Source organism: Aedes aegypti, chromosome 3 (genome assembly GCF_002204515.2).
Source record: "Aedes aegypti strain LVP_AGWG chromosome 3, AaegL5.0 Primary Assembly, whole genome shotgun sequence".
NCBI lineage: Eukaryota > Metazoa > Arthropoda > Insecta > Diptera > Culicidae > Aedes > Aedes aegypti.
In genome coordinates, this window is record NC_035109.1 from 343,068,532 (window position 1) to 343,096,516 (window position 27,985).

The 27,985-nt window shown below is 33.7% G+C and overlaps 1 protein-coding gene and 1 non-coding gene across 20 annotated transcripts in view; one reads left to right on the forward strand and one right to left on the reverse strand.

The window, feature by feature from the left end:
- Positions 1 to 27,985, reverse strand: part of LOC5579122 (ryanodine receptor) — a 134,689-nt gene that overhangs the window by 27,469 nt on the left and 79,235 nt on the right. For 12 of the 19 annotated variants that reach the window (XM_021851815.1, XM_021851821.1, XM_021851820.1 and 9 more), the window contains 2 exons: positions 24,972 to 24,986; positions 16,493 to 16,570 (listed from right to left, as the gene is read on the reverse strand). In XM_021851815.1, coding sequence (XP_021707507.1) covers positions 16,493 to 16,570; positions 24,972 to 24,986 — 93 coding nt within the window. The remainder of the gene's footprint in view (positions 1 to 16,492; positions 16,571 to 24,971; positions 24,987 to 27,985) is intronic. The other 7 variants (XM_021851832.1, XM_021851830.1, XM_021851827.1 and 4 more) reach the window with 1 other exon arrangement.
- Trnal-uaa lies at positions 6,924 to 7,007 on the forward strand. Its single transcript has one exon. It is a non-coding gene; the product is annotated as a tRNA-Leu (tRNA).

The following is a 27,985-nucleotide window of genomic DNA, read 5'->3' on the forward strand; positions in this document are numbered from 1 at the left end:
GAAATATTATTTCTTCTTTAGGAAGAACAATTTCATTATTTGCCGTTATTTTCTTTTTATTTATTATTTGAGAAAGTATAATTACTCAACGAACACCTTCTTTCCCTATACAATTATCTTCATCTATTGAATGATATCATACACTTCCTCCTGCAGAACATACTTATTCAGAATTACCACTACTTTCTTCTAATTTCTAATATGGCAGATTAGTGCAATGAATTTAAGCTTCATATATAAAGATTATTATCTTTTATTAGAAAATGGCAACATGAGCAAATTTAGGACTTCAAAACAGTTCATCTCCTTTAATAGAACAATTAAATTTTTTTCATGATCATACTTTATTAATTCTAATTATAATTACAGTTATAATTGCATATATTATATTTATATTATTTTTTAACAAATTTACAAATCGATATTTATTACACGGACAAACAATTGAAATTATCTGAACAATTTTACCCGCTATTATTTTAATATTTATTGCCTTTCCTTCATTACGACTATTATACTTAATAGACGAAATTAATTCACCATTAATTACTTTAAAGGTTATTGGTCACCAATGATATTGAAGTTATGAATACTCAAATTTTTTAAATTTAGAATTTGACTCTTATATAATTCCTACCAACGAATTAGATTTAAATGGATTCCGTTTATTAGATGTTGATAATCGAATTATTTTACCTATAAATAATCAAATTCGTATTTTAGTTACAGCTACAGATGTTCTTCATTCCTGAACAGTCCCCTCTTTAGGAGTTAAAATTGATGCTACTCCAGGACGATTAAACCAAACTAATTTTTTAATTAATCAACCTGGATTATTCTTTGAGACGAAAAATTTTATATCAATTAATTTTATATAATTAATAATTTTGTAAATTTTTAAGTTTTATTAATTTTATATTATTTTAAAAATAATAATTAATTGATATAAAATTATTTATTAATAAATAAATATAAAAATATTTAAGGGGTATTTTTATATAAAGTTTAATTTAGTGAGGATTGAACTAATAAAATTTTATATCAATTAATTTTATATAATTAATAATTTTGTAAATTTTTAAGTTTTATTAATTTTATATTATTTTAAAAATAATAATTGTATTTTTTAATATTTATATCAATAAATATTATTTTATTTTGGTTAATATTTTTATTATTATTTTATTTTACATGTAAATTTTTGTGTGAATTGTTTTAATTTTTAAAAAATTATAATAATTAATTTATTCGCAGTAATTGATATTAATTAAAAAAGAAATTTTGTATTAGTAATAATATATAGTATTGGTAAAATTTGTGCCAGCTACCGCGGTTATACAAATAATGCAAGTAAAAATTTTTAGTATTAGTTAAATTATAAATTTTTATAATATAAATATAAATTTATTAGGTGAAATTTTTAAATTTATTAATTTATTATTTTAAAAAATAATTTAAGCTATAAACTTTTTGTAATAAACTAGGATTAGATACCCTATTATTAAAAATAAATATTAAAATGCTAAAGTAGTATTAGTTATATTCTTAAAATTTAAAAAAATTGGCGGTGTTTTAGTCTATTTAGAGGAATCTGTCCTGTAATTGATAATTCACATTGAACCTTACTTAAATTTGTTTAATTTGTATATCGTCGTCATCAGAATATGTTATAAGATTTAATTTTCTTAATATTTTATTAAATAAAATGTCAGATCAAGGTGCAGTTTATATTTAAGTAGAGATGGATTACAATAAATTTATTTAAATGAATAATTTTTTGAAACAAAAATTTGAAGGTGGATTTAATAGTAATATAAAATAGATTATTTATATGATTTTAGCTCTAAAACATGTACATATCGCCCATCGTTCTTATTTTTAAAATAAGATAAGTTGTAACATAGTAGATGTACTGGAAAGTGTATCTAGAAAGACAATTTAAAGCTTAATTAGTAAAGTATTTCATTTCATTGAAAAGAAATTTGTGCAAATCAATTTAAATTGATTAAATTTTATTTATTAATTTTTTTTTTTAATTTAATTAATAAAAATAATTTTAATAATTTTAGTTTTAGTATTTTTTAAAGAAATAAATAATTTTAATAATAGTATATTTGTATTGTAAAAGAAAATTGAAATAATTTGAAAAATTTTTATTTAAAAAGAAAATTTAATTTATTGTACCTTGTGTATCAGGGTTTATTAATTAATTAATTATTATATTAATTTTTCTCGAATTTTAAAGATTTAATTATATATAAAAGTTACTGTGGAATAATTATTTTAAATATATAATTAGAAATGAAATGTTAATCGTTTTAAAATATATCTAGTTTTTTAAGAAATAAATTTAATTTAGATTTATAAATTAAAAATTTTAAAAATAGTATTTTTATTTTATAAAATTAATATTTTAAGGGATTAGCTTTAAAATAAATTTTTAAATTTTTAATAAAATATTTAATAAATGTAAGCTTAAAAATAGTTATCATTAATAAATTTGTTATAATTTATTTTAAAATTTTTATTATTTATTGTTAAATTAAATTATTTATTAAAATATAAATTTTAATGATAATAATTTATAAATTATGATAAAATTAGTATATTTAATTTATATAAATTATTTAAAATGAAAGGTTTAAATAAGGAATTCGGCAAATTATATATTCACCTGTTTATCAAAAACATGTCTTTTTGAATTTAATTTAAAGTCTAACCTGCCCACTGATAAATTATTAAAGGGCCGCAGTATTTTGACTGTGCGAAGGTAGCATAATCAATAGTCTTTTAATTGAAGGCTTGTATGAATGGTTGAATGAGATATATACTGTCTTTTTTAAATTTTTATAGAATTTTATTTTTTAATTAAAAAGTTAAAATGTAATTAAAAGACGAGAAGACCCTATAGATCTTTATTTTTGTTAATTATAAATTAAAAAGAATAATTAAATTTATATTTTAATAAAAAATTTTACTGGGGTGGTATTAAAATTTAAAAAACTTTTATTTTCAATTTACATTAATTTATGAATATTTGATCCAGTTATATTGATTAAAAAATTAAGTTACCTTAGGGATAACAGCGTAATTTTTTTTTAGAGTTCTTATCGACAAAAAAGATTGCGACCTCGATGTTGGATTAAGAGTTATTTTTAGGTGTAGAAGTTTAAAGTTTAGGTCTGTTCGACCTTTGAATTCTTACATGATCTGAGTTCAAACCGGCGTAAGCCAGGTTGGTTTCTATCTTTAATTAATTATTATATTATAGTACGAAAGGACCTAATATAAAAAATATAAATTTTAAATTTATGAATTATATTAATATTTAATAAACTATTTTGGCAGATTAGTGCAATAAATTTAGAATTTATTTATATAATTTAATTAATTATAAATAGTATTGTTTTATATAGATTATTTATTATCATTGATTGGAAGTTTATTATTGGTAATTTGTGTAATAGTAGGAGTAGCTTTTTTAACTTTATTAGAGCGGAAAGTTTTAGGATATATTCAAATTCGTAAAGGACCTAATAAAGTAGGATTTATAGGGTTATTACAACCTTTTAGTGATGCTGTAAAGTTATTTACTAAGGAACAAACTTATCCTTTATTATCTAATTATATTTTTTATTATTTTTCTCCTATTTTTTCTTTATTTTTGTCTTTATTAATTTGAATAAGTATGCCTTATTTAATTAAATTGTATTCTTTTAATTTAGGGGTTTTATTTTTTTTATGTATTACTAGATTAGGGGTTTATACTGTAATAGTGGCGGGGTGATCTTCTAATTCTAATTATGCTTTATTAGGAGGATTACGGGCTGTTGCACAAACTATTTCTTATGAAGTTAGATTGGCTTTAATTTTATTGAGATTTATTTTTTTAATTGGGAATTATAATTTTTTGAATTTTTTTATATGTCAGAAATATATATGATTTATTGTATTTTGTTTTCCTTTAGGTCTATCTTATTTGGGGCCCCCTCCCCCCATAATAAGATGTTTTGTATGAAAATTTAAAAAAAATCGTATGACGCGTAAGAAATCTCAACCCTTACGTAATTAATGGAAGGCCCCTTTAAAAATTAATCTGTTTGCATGGAGGTTTCATAATCACTAATAACTCCCAAGTGCAAAGAAAAAAGTAATTGATTTTTTAGATTATACATAAGATAATTTCATATATGAGATAATTGCACAACCAAAAATAGGCTGCTCATATTACTCCATCGGTAGGATGGAAAATAAATTGAAAAATGATTTATTTATCAATGTTCATTTCCATATCCTTCCCATAGTGCTACAACTAGATAACACGAAATTTATTGTGTTGTGTTCAATATGTCCAAACTTTTTTCTTATTAACTCTGCAAAACAACTCTTTAATGCAGGCCTGCCCAACCTTTTTGAACCGCGGGCCAAATCACAGAAACAATTTTATGTCGCGGGCCACATTTTTAAACGCACAAATATTCGCATGAAATCTGACAAAAGTCAGCAAATGAAATTCATAAAATCTGTGAATAAAGTAAAATTTATTTTAAGTAACCGAAAAACAGATAATTGATGCTAAGCAATCTGAAGAATATTATGAGCATTACTTTCAAAATTATATAATAATCCTGTTCAGAATATTTTGAAGAATCTAGAATTTTGGATCTTGTGGGCAAATGCTCAGGATTTTATAAAAATCATACTTTTAATTCTATCAGAATCCGACCAAGGGCTCATTCACAAATTTCATAACGCCAAAAATTACTAATTTGGACACCCATCCACCCCCTTGTAACTCTTTTTGTATGAATATTCTACAAATTTTGTATGAGCTGTAACATTTTGAGGACATCCACCACCCCCTTAAGCGTTATGAAATTTGTGAACAAGACCCTAGTATTGATAACATGATCCAGAATATGCTACAAGCTATAACGAAAATCTCCTATTCCTTCAAAATCTTACTCAATAATCATTTCGAAAGCTTGAAATCTTTGAGAGTGGTAAAAAGTATTTCAAAAGAAACCTGCTCAAAATTGTATTACTATTTCGCTTATGTTTTTGAGAAAAAGTTACATAGCGTTATATTGTAATCTAGCCCAGAATTCAAAGAAAATTATGTAGAAAATCCTGGTTAGATGTGCTTGTAATCCTGGTGGAAATTCTGTGAGAATCTTGCCGATGTTTTCCATCATAGTCGGATCTAGAATTCTTATTAAATTCTGTTCAAGGTTTAGTAAAAATCCCGCATTATTTATAATAATTTCAAGGATTCTGCGTGTATTACGCCTAGGTATTGGTTAAATTTATTTACAGGATTCTGCGAGAATATTAGCCTATGATTCAGTGAAATTATGTATGAAAATTAAGCCTTTTGCCCATAAGTTTTGTTCAGGCTACATATTTTTTATGTCAAAGAAAATCATGGTAAAAACGTTCCCAGAATTTGATATTTAAAATTTGAATCATGGATGAAATTAAATATATAAGAAGATAAAAAAAAATCAAACAAAACAATAAAAATAATTACCCAGCTAAGATTTTAGGTTGAAACTCAATTGAAAACTACATAGTTGTAACTTTGTATGTTGCAACTTTGTCAAGACTGAAAAGTAAATCCTACGTTTCCCAGAATATAATTTTTCCAAACGCCAGTTCCCCGAATGACCCTTTATTTCCCAAATAACCGTTTTCCCGGAAAGTGGTGCAGGTCACAAATCTTTAAGAACATGAACATGCATCAGTGACTGGTGGTGAACCATGAAGAACAATAATGATTCAAAATAAGGCGGTATTTGGTCATTCACGGCTAAACACCACATATTGCCAAATATACCGAGGAATAGTTTAGATGCAACTGCACTAAACCATTGTAACTTCAACTTATTTTGTTAGAAGTTGGCTATAAACCACGTGGTCATACTTTTGGGTTTTCAGACACTCCTCTTCCTTCTTGATGTCTTATATGTATACAAACTTTTTAAATTTGTATGGACCGTGGTCTTTGGCCAGACCCCCCCTCGCCCCATATATGACCACGTTGTTTATGGACAGCCCCTTATTCGGAGGAACAGAGATGATATATTTCAAAGCCATTAATCATCGAAGAACAAATAGCGTTACATCCTTCTGTATTTCTTACACCACTTAGGCAGAATTGTAAATAAATACTCGATAAATAGACCTCAGTTAGTTCAAATTTATGATCAAAATGCGCCACCATCACACGAGTCGCGATCCGCATCTGTTTTACCGGTCAGTTACTTTTGTTTGGCGAAGCAATGCCACTGAGTAGCAGTAGTCAGTATCCACAAAAACACGTGTTTCACCATTTCCGACAAAGGCACTCGCCAGAACCTGCACGCTTCTGTTGAAATCAATTGACTTGAGATAGGGCGAGCACGTATCGGTCTGAGCACAGTTTCTGTTCTTCCGCCGAGACACGATCCGATTGCGTGACTGCTAATCATTTAGCAACTCTATCGAATTTTGGAAACTGGCCCCGGGCTGCGTACAATACACTTTCCAATTTCTCTTTCGACTTTTTCGTCCGTTAGATGCTACCGCTTCAGAGAGTAACCTTGCAATCACAACAGTTCCACAAGTGGTGCTTAGCAGTTGGATCGAAATCAGACATTCTATATTTGTTTTGTGGGATAAAGTTGGATCGTCAATGACTATGGAAAACATGCTAAAGACGTATCACATTATTGTAATCCGAAATTATAATCAATATCTCAATCATATCTTCACGAGGCTGAGGCAACATGAAACAATTCGCATGAATCTAACGAATAGTCTGGTATGCAACAGAGTTGGAACGTTAATGAATTTGTACATGGCCTAGTGTAATTATAAATTCGTGTGAGTGTTATTGCAGTTCTCTGTAAAATCTTCTATTCTCTCGCGAACAGTACTTGTGCGTCAGAATGGCCGAGCGGTCTAAGGCGCCAGATTTAAGCTCTGGTTCCCGTCTGGGAGCGTGGGTTCGAACCCCAGTTCTGACAGTTCTTTTTATAATAGTTTTAATTTGAGGGTGTTATAAAATCAAACTGCTTTAAGTTGAAATCTTAATTCGCGACTACGAAGTTAATTTTATTACAGTTAAATCCTATGCGTGAAACTCCGATTTCAAATCAAAATAATATGTCTATCAAAAGTCTATCAACATATACTGAACAGATTTTAATTAACTATAATAGTTAATTTTATATTAGCATTTGAAACCTTGCTGCCACCTGGAAAAAGAAAAGAAATAGAAAGCGAAATTTCAAATTCTAATATAAATTAACTATAATAGTAATTTCAAATCTTTTCAGTATATGTTGATAGACTTTTGATGAGCTACATTATAGATTTTTATTTTTTTTTCTCAATATTCGGCTGATTTTATAGCTTATTAAAAGTTCAACCCCGTACAGTTAACATTATTTAATTAAATTCAGTGTTTAGAAGCATTTGAGAATTGGCTCTCAATGCTTTGCCATATGTAAAATGTTCAGAGCTTCACGCATAGTTGCGCATCGTTCAAATTAGATTCAACATGGACCTCATAAGTGAACTGTGAAAAAGGGCGGTCGTACCGTAAAACCGTACACCATTGACGTATCTAGGATTTTTCTGGGAATGAGTCAGGGTGGGAGTCAGTATGTTTTGGATTTAGGGAAATAATAGAGATAGTTTTATCGCAATAGAAGTTGTCGCTATAAAGCGCTTCGACTGTATCACAAAAAAAACAGTCGAAGCGCGTTATAGCGACAACTGTTATTTGCGACAAAGTTATCTCTATACCGACATTTTCAATGGTCCCTTCAAATGGTCTTACTATTTCGATATGTTATAGTGATATTTCCCTATTTCAACCGATTACTATAATGACGTACAAGCAATATATTGCTATCATTGGTTACAACAACATTCTTCATAAACAGAAGTAAACATTACGTAAACGCGCCACCCATTTTAGAATACTTTTTACACTCTAGAATGTAGAAAATGGGTAAAAATGCTTCTCTTAATATATATTTTCATGTGTTTTTGAGATGCTGATTAAATATATGTTAGATTACCAAATTTATGATGGTTTTACTCGTGGAAGAGCCGAAACAAAGTAGAGGAAATTGTCGAGTTATCGAAGGAACTATCGATGGAAGTATAATCAATCCTACAATTTTCAGAATACCAAGAAAATTTCTGGAGGACATTAGATGTTATTTATTTAAGTTGATTTTAAGAAACTTATTTAGTATTTTTTTCTTTGATACAGTCAAACCTTCATCAGTCGATATTTCATTACTTACCAGCAACGACCACTAAACAGGAAAAATAATATTGTAAACATTGGTAATGCTTTCCAACATACATTTTAAGCATTGAGAGCAAAAAACGAAAAATTCAACAGGTGCAGTTGTTCAAAGCAAGGCCTCAAAAATGAATCAAATATATTTGAGTTCCGCAGCATTTTATTCAAAAATGTATTCAAAAATGTATAGTTTTCAAGATTATAAAAAAAATCCATTTATTTTTCGTGTCAATTCTCTTTGTAACTAATTGATGAATTGCCCGAAATTGTGGTAAAAATCAGATTTTGTACAAATTTAAAATGAATTGAGTGGACACATTTTAATCTATTTTCATCACAACAATATCTTTTGTGAAATTTATTGCTCTTACACGATATATAATATTGATGGCATGCCAGAAATTTTGGTACAAAAAGATACATTAAGCTTGGAGAATAAGTATTTTGAATGTTGCTTTTTTCGATACAGTCCTTGTTGACTTATGAAGGTTTGACTGAAATTTTAGTGAAATACTTTTGAAGCAAATCTTTTAAAAGGTTTTCAAAAAGAATTTCCCATAAATGTATACTATATAGCCGTGTACATAAAGGAGTTAAAAGTCACGATGCAATCAATATGCTTTAAAAAATGAAGCATTTGGAAAATTGACACATTTAGCGAATACTTATTTAAATACTACAAATGGCAATATTTTTTAAGTTAGTTATCTATTTTTATGAGTGATCTAATTTTAAATTATATAAATCATATCAAATGCCAGAAAGGCGGCACCAAAAATTACGTAACGCTCTAGGGGAGGTGGGAAGTAGGTTCAAGCGTGATTTATCATACAAAAACTTGAAATTTTTCATACAAAGAGCATTACGGGGGGGTTCGAAAATTTCCAATTTTAGCGTTACGTAATTAACGGACGCTGCCAAACGAGGCAGGAATTTGGATTGAAAATATGGTGACCAAAAAGGTAGCGGGGCAAAATGAATACTCTAACCCAGGGGTTTTCAGCCTTTTTGGCTCGCGGAGCACTTTGTCACGAATTTTATCGGTTAAATAGTAGATTTCATAGAAAAATCTTTTTTTTTTTTGCTGTTCAAATTCGGTGCATTATTTCATATATTCAATTTATTTTGATATGTATAGGATGCAGAGCTACTTGTGCACTTCCATGATTCACTTTGGCATGGGGGGTTTCTCTCGGCTGAATTGTCTGAAACTTCGCAATACGACGCATATTGTGGCCAAATATAAACTCAGTAGCTTTTAAAAAACCCTACTGCCTAAGTGAATAAAAAATGCCAAGAATGGGATCCGGCTCCCTATTGGTCCATATTTAATAAATTTTGAGTTTATTTTTGATATTTATTTTAATCTGAAAAAAAAAATGTTTCATTTGATTGAGTATTTTTTTTAATTTGAGGCATGAACTGTGACAAAAAGACAGCTAAATTAAAATAGAGTGACAACCTAAATTAAAAAATATAGTGGCTTGAAAACAGTAAAACAGCTTTGGTTGTGAAATTTTCCGACTTTTAACTAACTAAAAGAACAACTAAGCCGCCCTTAGTCTGATTTCTGGAGTTAATATGTCCCAGAGAATTTTGAAGGGCTACAACTTTTTTTTCAAATAGTAATTTGATTTGTGAAATTTTTTACACATTGGTGCGTATCCACGAGTTGTTCCTTTCGTACATGATTTTTTAAATATCTAAAAAATAGTTTTCTAAAGTTCGGGGGACTACAAATACTTCTTCTTCTTCTTTTCTGGCATAATGTTCCAACTGGGACAAAGCCTGCTTCTCAGATTAGTGTTCTTATGAGCACTTCCACAGTTATTAACTGAGAGCTTTCTTTGCCGATTGCCCATTTTTGCATGTGAATATCGTGTGGCAGGTACGAAGATGCTCTATGCCCTGGGAATCGAGAAAAAAAATCTTTTACGAAAAGATCCTCGACCAGCGGGATTCGAACCCACGACCCTCAGCATGGTCATGCTGAATAGCTGCGCGTTTAACGCTACGGCTATCTGGGACTAGAAATACCGCTGTAGCAAATCTTTACCGAAGAAAGTGTAGTATTTTGTAAAACTGTTTCTGAGATATAACGTCGAAAGTTTACAAATTTCACGTTTTTTTTTTCGCAATAACCCCTCCCCGTAAAGACCCCCCTCTTTTGAATTTCTTATATAATTGTTTTTTTGAAGAACAGAATTCAATGTTCTTTTTAAAACAGCAGACAAATCGAAAATCGAATAAAATTCCGTGGAGTTACTTACTTGATGGGCTACAATTCGCTACGATGAATCTGCGCCGAATGGATGAGTCTTCTCCAGTGGGCTCGGTCCTGGGCCAATCGCTTCCAGTCGCCCTGAACGTTAAGTGCCCTTAAGTCCTCCTCAACTGCAAAAGGCCATCGTGTGCGCGGCCTACCACGAAGTCGGCGGCCATTTTCTTGTTTACCGTCGAGTATTGTTCGCAGCACTTTACGTTCAATCACCCCGAAAGCTCTCCGGTCGACTTCCTTCAATGTCCATGCTTCATGGCCATATAGGACAACCGGAAGGATCAGTGTCTTGTATAACGCGAGTTTTGTTTTTGTTTGAAGGCTATGGGACTTCAGCTGGTTACGGAGCCCGTAGAAATCGTAACGCTACGCTCTAGGGGAGGTGGGAAGTAGGTTCAAGCGTGATTTATCATACAAAAACTTGAAATTTTTCATACAAAGAGCGTTACGGAGGGGGGGGGGGGTCGAAAATTTCCAATTTTAGCGTTACGTAATTAACGGACGCTGCCAAACGAGGCAGGAATTTGGATTGAAAATATGGTGACCTAAAAGGTAGCGGGGCAAAATGAATACTCTAACCCAGGGGTTTTCAGCCTTTTTGGCTCGCGGAGCACTTTGTCACGAATTTTATCGGTTAAATAGTAGATTTCATAGAAAAATCTTTTTTTTTTTTTTGCTGTTCAAATTCGGTGCATTATTTCATATATTCAATTTATTTTGATATGTATAGGGTGCAGAGCTACTTGTGCACTTCCATGATTCACTTTGGCATGGGCGGTTTCTCTCGGCTGAATTGTCTGAAACTTCGCAATACGACGCATATTGTGGCCAAATATAAACTCAGTAGCTTTTAAAAAACCCTACTGCCTAAGTGAATAAAAAATGCCAAGAATGGGATCCGGCTCCCTATTGGTCCATATTCAATAAATTTTGAGTTTATTTTTGATATTTATTTTGATCTGAAAAAAAAAAAGTGTTACATTTGATTGAGTATTTTTTTTAATTTGAGGCATGAACTGTGACAAAAAGACAGCTAAATTAAAATAGAGTGACAACCTAAATTAAAAAATATAGTGGCTTGAAAACAGTAAAACAGCTTTGGTTGTGAAATTTTCCGACTTTTAACTAACTAAAAGAACAACTGAGCCGTTTAACCCTTAGTCTGATTTCTGGAGTTAATATGTCCCAGAGAATTTTGAAGGGCTGCAACTTTTTTTTTAATAGTAATTTGATTTGTGAAATTTTTTACACATTGGTGCGTATCCACGAGTTGTTCCTTTCGTACATGATTTTTTAAATATCTATAAAATAGTTTTCTAAAGTTCGGGGGACTACAAATACTTCTTCTTCTTCTTTTCTGGCATAACGTCCTAACTGGGACAAAGCCTGCTTCTCAGATTAGTGTTCTTATGAGCACTTCCACAGTTATTAACTGAGAGCTTTCTTTGCCGATTGCCCATTTTTGCATGTGAATATCGTGTGGCAGGTACGAAGATGCTCTATGCCCTGGGAATCGAGAAAAAAAATCTTTTACGAAAAGATCCTCGACCAGCGGGATTCGAACCCATGACCCTCAGCATGGTCATGCTGAATAGCTGCGCGTTTAACGCTACGGCTATCTGGGACTAGAAATACCGCTGTAGCAAATCTTTACCGAAGAAAGTGTAGTATTTTGTAAAACTGTTTCTGAGATATAAGCGTCCAAAGTTTACAAATTTCACGTTTTTTTTTTCGCACCCCTCCCCGTAAAGACCCCCCTCTTTTGAATTTTCTATATAATTGTTTTTTTTGAAGAACAGAATTCAATGTTCTTTTTAAAACAGCAGACAGATCGAAAATCGAATAAAATTCCGTGGAGTTACTTACTTGATGGGCTACAATTCGCTACGATGAATCTGCGCCGAATGGATGAGTCTTCTCCAGTGGGCTCGGTCCTGGGCCAATCGCTTCCAGTCGCCCTGAACGTTAAGTGCCCTTAAGTCCTCCTCAACTGCAAAAGGCCATCGTGTGCGCGGCCTACCACGAAGTCGGCGGCCATTTTCTTGTTTACCGTCGAGTATTGTTCGCAGCACTTTACGTTCAATCACCCCGAAAGCTCTCCGGTCGACTTCCTTCAATGTCCATGCTTCATGGCCATATAGGACAACCGGAAGGATCAATGTCTTGTATAACGCGAGTTTTGTTTTTGTTTGAAGGCTATGGGACTTCAGCTGGTTACGGAGCCCGTAGAAATCCCGACTCGCAGCTGCAATACGTCTCTAGACTACTAACACGTCCGGACCCACGTTGACCACCAGCTATCATGTACTTCGTTTTTGTGGTGTTGATCGTGAGCCCGATCCTCGCTGTCTCCCTCTTGAAAGGCACGAACGCCTTTTCCACTGCCCGACGTTCAATCCCGATGATGTCGATATCGTCCGCAAAGCCAAGGACCATATGAGAACGTGTGATAATGGTACCTGCACACCGGCTCTCCTGATAGCACCTTCGAGCGCTATGTTAAACAGCAAGTTATAAAGAGCGTCACCCTGTCACCCTGTTTCAATCCATCTAAGGTTACGAACGATGACGAAATCTCGTCCACCACACGCACACTTGATTTCGATCCATTAAGCGTTGCACGAATCAGTCTAATCAGCTTCGCCGGAAAGCCATGTTCGGACATAATTTGCCACAACTCGTTTCTCTTCACTGAATCATACGCTGCTTTGAAATCTACAAACAGATGATGAGTCTGCAAGTTGTATTCCCGGAACTTATCTACGATTTGATGCAGCGTAAACATTTAATCCGTCGTTGATCGGCCGTAAACATTTAATCGTCGTTGATCGGGAGACGCTGTTTTTCTCCGCACACCATTAACGGATTCGTAGAACCGTCGCATGTCGTTCTGTTCCATAGCTTCTTGCGCCTGAGCAATTACTGCCTCTTCATGCTCCTTTTTATTTCTGCGATGGATCCGTTTTTCGGGTTTTTCGCTCTCTGCTCTGACGGGTTCCAGACACCAGCATCCGGCTTCTAGCCAAGTTCTTCTCGTTCGTCATTCTGGAACTCCTCGTCGAACCAAGCGTTCCTTGGTCTTCGTTGAGGTGTACCTACCACTTTTCGCGCTACTGTGCTCACCGCTCCGTGGGCTGACTCCCACAGATCGCTGAGGATGATGCTTTCGTCGATTTCGCTAATCCGCTCATCGAGCTTTTGATGGTAGTCCGCTGCTTCACCATCTGCTGACAGACGTTGGATATTTCACTACATATAGTTGGATAGTTCACTACACGTAGGCCGTTGTCGTTGGTAACAGAGTGAAGGCTCTCTTTACCAATGATAGGGCGGAAGAAGTTCTCTTTTCCGATCTGCGCATTGGCGTCGCCGATAACAATTTTCATGTCGTGTTTTGGGCATTCTCCATAGGTCTTGTCGAGACATTCGTAAAACGCGTCCTTCACGTCATCGGGTTTGTCGTTAGTCGGTGTATAGACGTTGATCAGACTGTAGTTGAAGAATTTGCCCCGAATCCTCAATACGCATCCAGCTTGAATTTAAGGTCCTGACGTTCCAGGTAGGTACCGGGTTTCCAATCATAGTCCTTATTTCGTTGCCAGGTCGGTTGCCGAAAATAACGTTCGTTTCTTCTTCTTTCTCATGGATAATGAATTCGGTATGCTACCTTACCGGGTTCGCGTTACAAACATCACGTTGATGGGACTGCCATCTTAGGTGTAGCTGACGTGATACAGTATTTCATACTAAGCCGCTGGATGTCAGAACAGACGCTGTTTGAGCCGCACCTCCTGGTGTACCGACGCTTAGAACGTACCTCCTCACTCTAGCTGATGTCAGAAGGAGAACATTGCCTAGGCTGCACTACCAGCTTATTTGGAAGTCTTTGTCATCATTTCACCCGTGGAAGCGCGAGGTAGGAACTTGTGAGGACCAGAGCTGTGTTGGTTGCTCCTTCCTGATTGTCGACTCACCATTTTGCAGCCCGTGGAGTTATATGATTTGAATTTAAGGTCAATTTACCCCATCGCACTGACAGAAAGTTAAGTCTTCAACAATGTGTTCAATTGGGTTGAGCTCAAGTTCGACACTCACGGAAATATTCATTTTGTTACAACTCATATACTAATTCTAATTTTACATTACGGTGTCAAAATTTCGATTATTATCCAAGTTGCATGTACATCAGATTTTTTTTTTCGAAGAAGATAGTATCCTGGCAAATTTTTCACAGCCTGAAGTTTTTAAAATTTTCTGTCGTAGAAAATTGGATTTCTTCAACTTAAAACGATGTTGTACTTACTAAATTCGAGAAAACCTAATTTTCCACTTAAGGTGAAGATGAATCGAAGCCAAACATCAAATTTTCAAGAGCACTAATCTGGAGAACTAATCATCCGTTTGAGCTGAAAACTTAATCGCTTGGTCACTAGCAGGTGGTTCAGCTTGAATGGATGTTTGATTCTCAAGATTTGTGCCCTTGAATATTTGAGATTTGGCTTGGATTCATCTTCACCTTAAACCTGTCCCATAGAACATGTATTCCAATTACAATATCTTAGCCTAAAGGCTGAACATTTTCGTAAAAATATCCGAGGTACAAGAAAGTTCTATAATGATCGATACTTTGACACCGTGTGTATAAGATTCATAAAAAATGTGTTTCTACCATAATGCTAAAACCTCGTTAGGTGAAGATGCAACAACATCTAAATTTTCAAGAGCACAAATTAAGGGAAATTTCAAAATGAAATCAAAATGAAAATTCGATCGATTAGTCACAGCTAACGAGTTACTAATCGATCAAATTTTCAGCATGATCGGTTGTTTTGTTCTTTTAATTTTTACTCTTGAAAATTCTAGATATGGCTTAGTATGGTATGATTATAAGCGTACCGTAATTTTTAAGCAACAAGTTGAGATATTTTAAAGCATTAGCACACATTTTCAAAACTGTCGCGGAGCACCTAACAAGGCTTCGAGGAGCACCAAGTGCTCCGCGGAGTACGATTTGAAAACCGCTACTCTAAAAGATTTTAGTGATACCATTATGAAACAAGAGTGTCGTTTATTCTGATATGCAAAAGGACACCTTCTGAATCGTACTAGCGAAAACACTTAATTCGTTACTTCGGCTCTCCTACTACCCTTGCTCCTCAATACGCTAATGCCGATTACATTATGTTTGGATTTTAAATCAATGTTCGTATGAATTATTTTCTTTGAAACAGCGTAATCTCCATGCTCAATTTTGGTTTGTCCAAATATCCGAACGATAGAAAAAAAAAAACTCGTCGGGTCAACTTGACACCAACTGATAAATCCCTGGATGAATCTCTGAAGAAGCTAAATGTTGGATAAAAAGTCGTAAAGTTTCTTTTCAACATCTAACCAAGTCACAATCCTCATCTTAAAGGCAACTCTACACGATAGCTACTTGGCTTCTATACAACACTTTGATCCTTCATACATTGTGAAAGTACATCCAGTATTAATTTATGAGCACGCGACAGCCACACGATTTCCGACCACCATCATCAGTTATTTCATTCATCTTTTTCTTGCTGTATCTACGTTCCTACTTGAAGTTAGCCTGCTCTGAAATTACTATATATTAACGATGTATGTACTCTTTGTCTTCGTGAACTTGAATGAATTTGTTTTAGTGTATAAGAGTATAAGTGAAAATCCAATCAATCGTTTCCGGACAGGAAATTCCGTCACCTGGTTCACTAGGCTAACCGGAGACCTCTTCAGTTAACCCCATCAACCGCGAAAAATGGCTCTCCTCACGTAATTAACGATCCCGCAGCGTGTTTCATTCCATTACGTTACAACATTAATGCCTTCGGTGTGGGGATTATCCACCCCCCCCCCCCCCCCTTGAATGTTGTAACGTAACTTATACTTACCATGTCACTGTTGTTGTGACGTAGCAGAATGGCGTTGCCATACAGCAGCGTTCGGTGCCCGGAACCTGTTCCTTTGCCCTAGATTGGTCGAGAGGAAAAGATAAAGAAAGTTTGAAAGAAAATAAAAATAAAAGAAAAATTTATTAGTAAATGGATTCAGATCCACGATAGCAGCACAAATGTTTTAGAAAAAAGCGGTTAATAAATTCATCCACTGCCATTCACAGTATTCACCCAGGGAAGGGTGAATAGGCGTTCGATTTTTTTTTCATATGGTTTAATGGTTTAGGTTTGACTCAGTTGCACGAACTTCTGATGTTCGTTGTTTAGACATTCTGGCACAACATTGCGGGTTAAAGCGTCATTCCATTGCGGCATTCGCGACATTCCGTTCTATCTATTCTACTTGGTTTTAACAACAGCAAAAAAAAAAAAGAAATTGTGTCAGTATCAGGACACCCAGAAGGTTACGTTCATCCAGTTTTTAAATTCGCGGTTACAAGACATTTGCAGCGGTTTGTGTTTTTGGGCTTTATTTAATATGTCGAGGATTCGCTTGTTTCCATTCGTCAAAGTTTATGCACATACGTAAGGAGGGCAATACGGTTTCTCTCTTTTGGATTTCAACCTTTAAAGCTCGGAGGCGTGTTTGCTCGTTTAGAACGTGTGATTTGTGTGTTTCGTGTGATGTATGGCACATTAGACTGATGCAAATTTTGAAATTTTTGCTCCCCTATGCTTAAACGGTTTCAATTATGATGAAAATCATTCTCCCAAAATTTGAAGTGATCTGGAAGAAATTTGGTTGTGCACAGGCCATTTGAAGTTTCTATGGAAATTACTATGGAAAAGATAAACCTTTGGAGTTCAGTCCTCTAACTGCTCGTTATAATAATTTGTGGAAAAGTGAACTAACTCTACTCATGTGAAATCTTCTCAGCTACAACTTTGTCGAAGACCACATTTTGATGGGGCGTAAGGATAATTTGTTATTGAAGATAACAAAGTCTAAATCATGCTGAGATGATCATTCAATTACTTTCAGAGCAACACTGCTGTTTTGCTATAGAACATAGTAGCCTGGATTAAATTGATCAATTCTATCCGCCAGGAACACCACTGTTGCCTGCCGAGCAGTTGGTCAAGCATGCAAAATGCAGCCCCAGTTTATGATTGAGAATAGCAATTTATCCTTAAGTCCTATCAAAATATGGTCTTCAGCAAAGTTGTAGCTGAAAGGATTTCACGTAAGCAGAGGTTGTTCACTTTTCCATTAAATATTATGTCGAAGAGATAGAGGCCTGAACACAAAAAGTTGGTGTTTTCCATAGTGATATTCATATAAACTTCAAATGGCTTGTGCACAGTCAAATTCCTTCAGAATCATTTCAAACTTTGGGAGGATGCTATTAAACATAATATATATCGTTTGAGCTTAGGGGAGCCAATATTTCAAAATTTGCATCAATCTAATGGCACATGGCCCAGCTGAAAATTACTTTTTTGACTTAAAATGCGAAGAGCGGCGGTGGTTGTCGCATGCTATCAACCATTTTCCAGCGATTTTCGTGCGGGAAGGTACATGATTTGTTTAGATTAGACTGTCGCACGACTTGTCCTCGTCGAGCTGATTAAATTGTGTTACAGTAGACGTTATGCATAATTTGAAAATAATATTTGATAGTTGTAATTTGTAATTGCTTTATAGAATAAAGTTGATTGATTGATTTGACTTTATTAACGAGATTTTTAGCCCTGGGCTAGTTCATCTCGGGACCAACGGCTTTACTTCCCTTCCGAAGGAAGTCGTCACTATAACTTTTTACGTCATAAGTGACTATGTCGGGGATGGGATTCGATCCCAGGTCCTCGGCGTGAGAGGCGAGTGTTCTAACCACTACACCAGGTCCGTCCCCATAGAATAAAGTTTGAATATACAGAAAAAATGATTCACGAAACGCATGGCCTAATCATTCTGTTCAAAATGACCTTTTAAAAAAGTTTGCTGGAGGAGAAAAGCAAGCTCATTTGATGATAGGCTAGAAGCTTCTGCTTTTCATTTGTCAGGAAAATATGCCAATTGAAAACATTCGTTAAATATATCAATCAAGAGTTATTAGCTACTGTGTTAGTTTCTTGGTGCGGATATTTTTTTTTGTATTATTTTGTAATAGATCTCACTTATTCCAAATCAGTGCACCAGGAATTTTCAACAACGTTTTCTTGATTAAGAATGCTTTCGAAATCTTGAGTTACTTGATTTTCAATTGGACTAGTGAGTCCTTAATTAAAATTATGCGCGCTTTCAAGCTACACAGCAAGTTTTTGAGCTTTTCCGAAATTGATAAGTAATAATTTGTTTTCTTTCAATGCTTCTCTCAATTGGTCTCTGAGGTTTTATCAATATTTTAGATAATTTTCAAAAAGGCTTAGATCATGGGTTCAATTGAGAACTTTTATTTTCAAAATGTTTGTTTCGAGTGCGTTGAAATTGCGTACTCCTCGCGTTTAACAAAGAATTTAACTCTCAAACCCCCAACATCTGACTTTTCATTAATAATGAACTTTAAAAAATCATTACTTGGCCAGTTATAGACCGGTTTTGGATATTTTGGTCTCAAACAAACCGCATACTCTTCGAGATTTATTATGTTTCAGAAGAAATGGGATTGACCACTTGGTTCCGGAATTATTCCGGATTCAAATGAGGTATATTCGTTCCGGATTTTCAGGTTCACGAAGATTTTCCAACATTAGCGGTAAAAAAATATTCATTGTGTACTTTTTATTAGTAAAAAGCTACCAGAAAGTCAAATAACATTGTTTCTCATTGATTCTGGCCATTTCAGATACCCGATCACCATTAGCGTAGCTAGTTTTTTTTTCTGGAGGGGGCCTAGCATATACTTGTTTTACAGATGTAATGTCGTTTGCAATAATCACGATTTCCACAAATTTCGTAGCTTTAACAGATTTGTATTGATTTGGATTATTTGTTATTTTGTCTCATTCTGCGGCACATCAGTGATATTTGTAAATTTAAATTTACAAATTCATTTTTTTTTGTAATCCGGTCAAAAATCCTTAAATAATTCTAGCGAAAAAAAAAACACAAGGAATGTCCTTTGTGATTTTACCACGATTTTTTCAGGTAATCTGTGATTAGAAGAGATTCCTACGGGATTTTCTTTATGAATTATTTTCGTACTTTTCAGTGATTTCTTCAAGAACTCCTCCGATTCACGGAGTTCATCTTAGGATTTCCACAAAAAATCATTCCCAGACTTTCTGATCTCATCAGAAAATTTCTAGAAGAATCTCTATCGAATTGCTTAAAAAAATCTCATGAAGATTTCCGCCAGGGAATGCATTTGAAATTCTTTTGATAATTTCTCCTTTCTTCCACGAATTCTTCAGAACAGTTTGCTTTTTTTTATTATTTAAAAAAAAATCACAGCGAAAATTATCCAGAGGATTCCTTGTTATATTCCATAAAAAATTCATTAGCAATTTAAAAGAATTCAATTGGAAAAATGTTATTCATGATTTTTTTAAAAAGTTCTCCGTGGATCTATCAGCATTATCTTACAGATATTTTTTTTTTAGATTTCTTTACAATCAAGGTGCAACATCCCCCATTTCTTCAATTTTCCAGAGTTTTTTTTTATTTGAACCGCATTAACGAAATTCCCAATAGAAAATTCCCCACAAATTCCCAAAATAATTTTTTTAAAGAAATTTTTCATCAGATTTACTTTGTTTTGTAATTCATTCTTGAACTTCTCAAAAAAATTCTCTAGAAATTCCATTAAGTATTATTTCAGGTTTTAGAAATAACTCCATTTATATATCAAATGGTATTCTTAGGATCCATAAATAACATTAAAAACTTATCCACACTCAATTTTTTGGTTCAAAAACACTGAAGAAGTTCATGATACTATAAAGTAAACCTATTGATGAAGAAAGAACCTATTTTTTCCAACCTTTAGAAATTCCAAACAATCTTTTTTGAAGGATCTATTGTCGCATATTTTGTAGTACAGTAGAAGTTTACGGCGAAAATATTGCCGGTGTTTTTAAAAACGTTACCGAAGATGTACAGTGCATTTCTTTGAAAATTTGTTGAGAAGTTTCTGATGGAGTTTCAGGAAATGATACGTCTAAAAATTCTGCAATTTTTCAAATCTACTATACTTTACTTTTTTCAAGATTTCATTAGAATCTTCTGTAGAAATTATCTTTGAAATCCACCCTTCCTTGACTTCTGGTTTTCTAAAATTCTGCCAGAAAGCCTCTAGAATTTCCACCCTTGTATCGCACAAAAATTCTAACCAAGGATATGGATTCTGACAATAATTGGTAAAATTATTTCTAAACAAGTGATTTGAGGAATTGATCTTCCAACAAACTTATCTATGAATATACTGAATTCTTTCCCCCTTCCCAGTTATTTTACTACATGTTTCTCTACAGATTTCTTTACCGCTATGCTTATTTTGGAAGCAAAAGTTTTCCTAGGGGGTTTTTTTTTAACAAATTTCCTCTGAAGATTCTTAGGCAAGAATCATTTCAAAAACAATTTTCTTTCCAATTCATTAATAAACTAGGGATTTGAAGCCATATATGTAGAAAAAAAAAACAGAAGAATTTTAGACACAGTTTGTGATGTATTTTGGAAACATTTTTTAAGGACTTATGTCGAACTTTGCGGAAAAATTTGTCATAAAATATTTGAAGAAAATATTTAAAGAAATTCACAGAAGAATTTCTAGTAGAACTTTCAGCGAAATATCTCAGTAAGGTACCGTGGGGTAAGTGGATACAGAAAAATCAATAGTCACCTTCATTGTTATGTACGGCTAACGTGAATAATGTAATTCAAACTTTTTTCTGTGGATAACAAATGATGGACTAATATACTTCAAATCGACATGTATTTCGATTTTTCTGATTGTTATGTATTGAGTATGAGGGACTTAAACATTTGCGCCAAATGATCTACTTGGCCCACCATGGTGGGGTAAGTGGATCACCAATAAAAATAACCGGTTCTCAAAACAAATGTGGTGTAATTATGTATAGTAAGAATGACGTTGCTCTCGTACATGTTATTAGTGCAAGTTATGTTACATTTTGATACTTTTTAAATTAAAAAGTATCTTTATTATATCAAAATATTATGAAAAAAATATGTACACTTATTCAAACTAAAAAAATTTTATTATTATTTTATTCTCATAAGTATTGTAGACGTATTGTAAGATTATTCTTAATGATGTATTCTAAAAATACTCGTAGTTTAAAAATAATAGTTACATTTCTATTTGTTTAACAAACTGAAATCTTTTTATTCTATTCGTGAATATAATTGTACCATCCGTCTAGAACAATTTATATCGTTAAATAAGGTACGATGATATGCTTTCAATTGGTAAATTTGTTTATTTTGCTCTATCGCAATAAAGCTTAGATAAACCACGAAAAGTTTTGTTTGAATTTGGAAATATTCATTATTTTACATTTTTTATACCAGAGAGATTGAAAATACTTTTAGGTGGATTAATTCAAATTTTCTATGGAACTTTGACAAATTCAAGCTAGAAATGAAAAAAGTTAAAGGAAAACAACATTTCAGCATATTCAAACTTATTCAAATTCGCATAAGCAGTCTGCTAATATGCTATAACAATGCTTGATCCACTTACCCCATCCCATTTAAAAGTAGGGGAAAGTGTACCATGTTCAATTTATCTGTGTTTATTCATAAAAATCACACATTTTTCATTGTGATTCACTCAATTAGAACTGAAATGCTCACCATGCGTTGAAAAAACTAATAGTATTCGATTTTAGACAGAGATACAATGGATTTTTAATTGATAGAAAACAATTTTGAAATTAATTGATTTTTGCAGCTTACAAGTTTGCTTGTGTTGGTGAACGTGTTTTACCAGTTTTGTAATAGTATTAGTGTGGACGTAAGAATATAACCTAAAACGAAGCAATGGTGCGAAAACATTCATTATTTTCAAGTATTTATGCTTAATATGGACAAATGATCCACTTACCCCACTGATACACTTCCCCCACTGTACCTTATTAGATTTGACAGAATCAATCCGGTAACATATTTCGGAATCAACTTGGCAATAAAAAGTAGATATATAAGAAATGGATGGAATTCACTTTGAAAGTATTAACAAGTCCCTCAATATTAGTAGACTAATTTCCATGGGATTTGCAAAAATTCTGAAGCCACCCTTCTATATTCCTTGAGGAATTTGATTATACTAAAACTGTATACAGAATATCGAAAAGTTTTTTCTTTTAAGAATTTTCATACAAATTTGTTGGAAATCAACTCTTCAAGTTTTGAGAACTCTCTGATCGATTGTTCAGTTCGATAAAAGTTCTCTTGTCCAACTAGCTAAAATGCTTGCCTTTATCATATGCTATAACTATTCGCATATGATATTGAACGTTGGTCTTATGATGTCTTATGAACAACGCTAGTTTTTCTATATATTCACACAGTTTTATTCTAGACAACGAACCACTTCACTGTAGCGGTGCAATGAAGGCAAAGGAAACGGGTGGGAAAATCTGCGCTGGTTGTACTCCCTGATACAATATGGAAATCCACCATACGATGGAATCGCTGTATGTAAAATTAGGGTAAAGCAGTGAACATCGAGACAAGCAATGTTGATTGATTTTATCTGAATGGTATTTATATCTTTGAATTGATATATCAGTCACTTGTGAATGTTAAGAATATTAACAAAACCGAATGCCAAAGAAAGTTCCTCAAATATATCAATTTTTGAATAGCGGAGAACGAACATATTTGAAGCAGGAAACTATTTTCAATATTTGACAATGTTTTATTTAAATTGTCACAATCCAACTTCTGTAGCAGTATTTGTTTTAATTGCTCCTCAAGTTGTTCCATTGTTGACAACAGTCTCTTACATGCATCATGCATCGAAAAGAGTAAATAGTGCTCTGAATGGTTGAATAAAGGCTAGCTTAGTTAGGCATGCCTTCAAGGTTGATTGAGCTGCAGCATCAGAAGTACAGTGTGTGCCAAACATAAAAAAAAAATACAAAAAGTTTGCACATCAGCGAAAAATGTGGAGAAATTAGATGTTTCATGATTTAAAACTATAAACTATACATTAACAGTTTTTAAGTCATTATAAAACAGCTTCAATTAAATAAATCCCAAATTTACGTGAATACACACTGTATAGGATCGATTTTTTCCTCTCATCCTTCCAACGAGGAAGGTGATGAAAAAGCTTTCATCGTAGCATCGCAGTTCACGGTTGCATCCCATGGGATCTGCAGATTCGGTATCATTTCGCTATTTTTGGTATGATTTATGAACTTTGCAAGGCCGTTAAAACCAAGCCACGAAATAGCGATAGGTAGAAAGTGAAATAGTATTGATTGCTTTAAAAGGTTTCGAATCGGCTATTTATGTTTACAGCTTAGTACTTTTCTACATTCTATTCTGTGTTCCTGTTCTGCTGATGGTGTGATTCATGCACAAAAGCTTTCGATGAATGATGAGAGTGTGAAAGAAAACATGTATAATGTTTGTGTATTTTGATTGTTAACCAACCCCAGTTTTTACATTTCACTGAATTGTTAGCCATTGTGTTGGTGAATATTGGGTATCTGTAGAAACGAGCAGCACGATTGTATTGTTTTAACGTATACATGCATTTTTTATACAAATTCACGTGACTCAACGACACACTAGGGAGTAATGTCGTTCGTCCTTGACTCTGTGGCAAACTATCCGGTGCCTGACAAGCTATGCAGCATTTGTATGCGGAGACATTAAATCTGAAGATAGAATAACAATCCACTGGTTACTGAAGAGGCCACTGGGTACAATTTACATTTGCACAAACAAAATCGAGAACAACCAGTCACACAATCATCGCCTGAGCTTTATTCACAGAATTTAAGAACCTTATTTCAACAATCTTGTCGACAATTGGGTTTTGTTTTATGTCATTCCGCGGGAACAAATCGGTCAGTCAGTGTTAGACTTCATCCAAAAAGCGGGCACAATTTGGATCGGTTTTTCAAAGTGGTTGCAAATGGTAGTATTTTCTGTGTTGCTAAATTTCATTCCGCGGAGTACACTGTCACAAACACAAATCCAGTCGAAAGACAAACGAAGAAAGGGATAGAAATTTTGAGTAGAGGAAATTTAGAAAGATGAACAAAACGAAAACGTAAAATAAAGGAGTACAAACGGAAACATAAAAAAACAGTAGAAACAAAACCAGATAAAAATACACGAAATCCAGCCAATGACAGAAAGGTAAAACTTAAAAGAGGAAAAGTCAGTGAAATGATAAGTGGCAACTGAAAACAGATACAATACAGAGGTCACGAAGACGAAATCACAGGGTTGCTTGCGGGATGAAATCTGCACTGAGAGTGTGGGTGTACTTACTACCGAGTCATTGCCCTGAAATTGAGAGAAGCCAGAAAAAGAGGTGTCGTTGCGGTGAATCGGTCACGGTTGGGTTATGCTTATTTGAAGGAGGGTTTATCGTTGAACTTGTTTTAGGAATCACAACTTTGCGATGTAACGTAAGTATATATTTCATACTTTGACTCCTGTTTTGTCTGTTGAGTACTCTTCTATGAATGTTTATACGGCTTTGTACTGTTGAATTACTATACTTGTTGATTGCGTTGATTTACTATTTTGTTTTTAAACTGTTGATGTTTTATATTTTTAAATTGCTTATGATCTTTTTAGTAACAAATACAATAATGCTTTAAAAGACAAATACCAAAATATATAATGTGAGTTCTACAATAGATGTTTCTATCTAGATATTTTGTTTGTTTTTATACAACAATTTTTCAATAATTGCAAAAAGTGCAAATGCAATAATTGCAAGATCTTTTATCGTATCGCTATCTGTTTGAATTTGACGTTAATTTAAGCTCAGTTGTCATTTATTTGTCACTGCATTTAGAGTAAAGTGGATAACCAAAATTTCCAAGAAAACTATAGCAGTTGAAAAGAAATAAATACCTCACAGTGAACCTTCAACATATTGGCTACCAATTTTGCTGAACAAACATGTGTCAAAACATTTACCCATTTTTAGTTATAACAGTTTTAAAACTTTTGCCTCACCGCGGTGCACCGGTGAGGCAGGAGTTCGAATCTAGTGTGGGGCAAAACTTCGCTGGTCAAAACCCAAATTTCTATACTTTTATTGACAGGCATACTTTATACCAGCCATTAACTTATGTTTGTAGAGAAACACACACTAAATTTTCATCAAACAATTACTCAAAATACACCCCAACCCCTAGATGTGGAAATACTGCAGTATTTGTAATCATGATTGGCCGTTCAAAAATGGCAGTTCAAGTTTTCATATTTTGGTAATAGATGGCAGCACTACTCGATTGTTATCAAAAGAGCCAATTTTCTGGGGGTGCGTTCTGCAAATACAAAAAAAAAATTAAAGATAACGATACCGAATGTTCACCAAAGTTGAAGAAAGTGTTGCGTACCATACATTCGGCAGAATCACAAATGTTCATGTGGCTGGCAACACTGTTTAAGAAGAATAAAGAAAAGATCAAAACCATAAAACTTGAGCGGAATAGAAAAATAGAATGCTTAGCAACATAGCAATACTCTTCAACTGTAATCCAGTTTTTCATGAAGGGTTCAAAACTTTGTCGTAGCTGGCAACACTGCTCAAGTGAAATTGCGCCACCAGGCAATACAAGTGTGCATGCAACTTTTGTTTTGCGGATATCTCAGGATCCTGACCACTTAGAAAGATGGCGTCTTCTGCAAAGTTGTTCAGTAGCTCAAGGGCTATCATTATTCTAGCCAAGAGATTCGAGATTTTGCCATCAGGCGGCGCTAGTGAGTATAGATATTTTTTTGCGGATAGCTCAGTATCCTGACCACGCCATCTTTCTAAGTGGATCCTGTGATATCCGCAAAACAATATTATGATGCACACTAGCACCACCTAGTGGCAGAACTCCGCGATTCAATGACCAGCTCTCGAATTTCTGAACAATTTTGCTGAACATCATGACCCTCTATCTTGAATACTTTTTAAGATATTGATCATTTATTAAAACGGTCGTTAATCTGAATTTCGGTCGTAAAAAAGTGGTCGTAAAAAGAACCGTCGGTAAAAAAAAACGGTCGTAAAAAAAGGTTGGAGTGTATGAATAATTGTAAAATACCCAAAAATAACAATTTTTGTAATGACTTTTTTCGCAGGATCAGCCAAACTTCGCTAAATTTAAAGATAATGTATGGATTTTAGGTAAACCCGACGGGTTTGGGTCGGGTTCAAGTTTGAAAATTTGTAATGTTTCGGGATCGGGTTCGGGTCGGGCTACAAAACTATCGGGTTTGGGCTTGGAAAAAGTCGGGTTTGGTGAATATAGTGAACAGAGCAACAACCTTAAAGCTAGATTGTTCATCTGAAACGAAGAATTCGATTATACCCCATTACTCCGAATGCCATCACTCCGAATTCCATCACCACGAATGTTCGGGTTAGAAAAAAGATTTTTTTCTGGTTCGGGTCGGATCCGGATTTAGTATTAAATTATTGTCTTGGGTTCGGGTCGGGTCCGGGTTTGAAAAAATAAAGTAAGTCGGGTACGGGTCGGGTTTGGGTTTGAAACATGAGAAACCTGACAATCTCTAAGAAACGCCCTTACATAAAAAAATCGAATTTTATTTTTAATTTGTTCCATACAATGAAAGTTCGGCCGAAAATCACAATAGTCATATCTGAAAAAAAGCAAATAGCCTTAACTTTTCTAAATCCCAAACTATTTTTTTTTTTGAGTGAAGGTATCTCACTTGGATAGCAATCGAGCCACCATAAGATTTATAATTTTTGTTTTAAACTGAGCTAGAAATCTTAAATAGAAACTCTTGCCCTAATCGAACTTTCGCCCTACTTTACTTTATCGGTTTTCCTTCTATAGGTGAAACGTTATAATGTTGCACTTAACGAACATCTACTGTAATTCGTTCAAGTTTTGCGTACAATTCTTACTCTGAACTCTTAAGACATCCAGTTTATAAAATTTATTCTAAATCTTTTATTACAGGATTGCTAGATGTGAAAAAATCTCGATTTTAAAAAAATTAAAAGAGATTGAATGTTGACAAACATTATTCACCTAACAAACTGCCGACTGCTTGGTTCTTTCTTCTTGAATTTACGTTGTCGCTGGGACAGAGCCTGTTCCCAAGCAGCGAGAACTCTAGGAATCTGATGATATCCGGTAGAAGTTCTTGAAATTGAAATTCGTAAAAATTTTGCGATTTCGGAGAATTCTGGGACTTAGGTAGAATTCCGATGAACATACCGTAATCGTAATTCCTGGAATTCTTATTAAAATCCTTGAAATTCCGACCGGAATTCTTGGGATTCCCATTGAAATCTTTGGAATTTT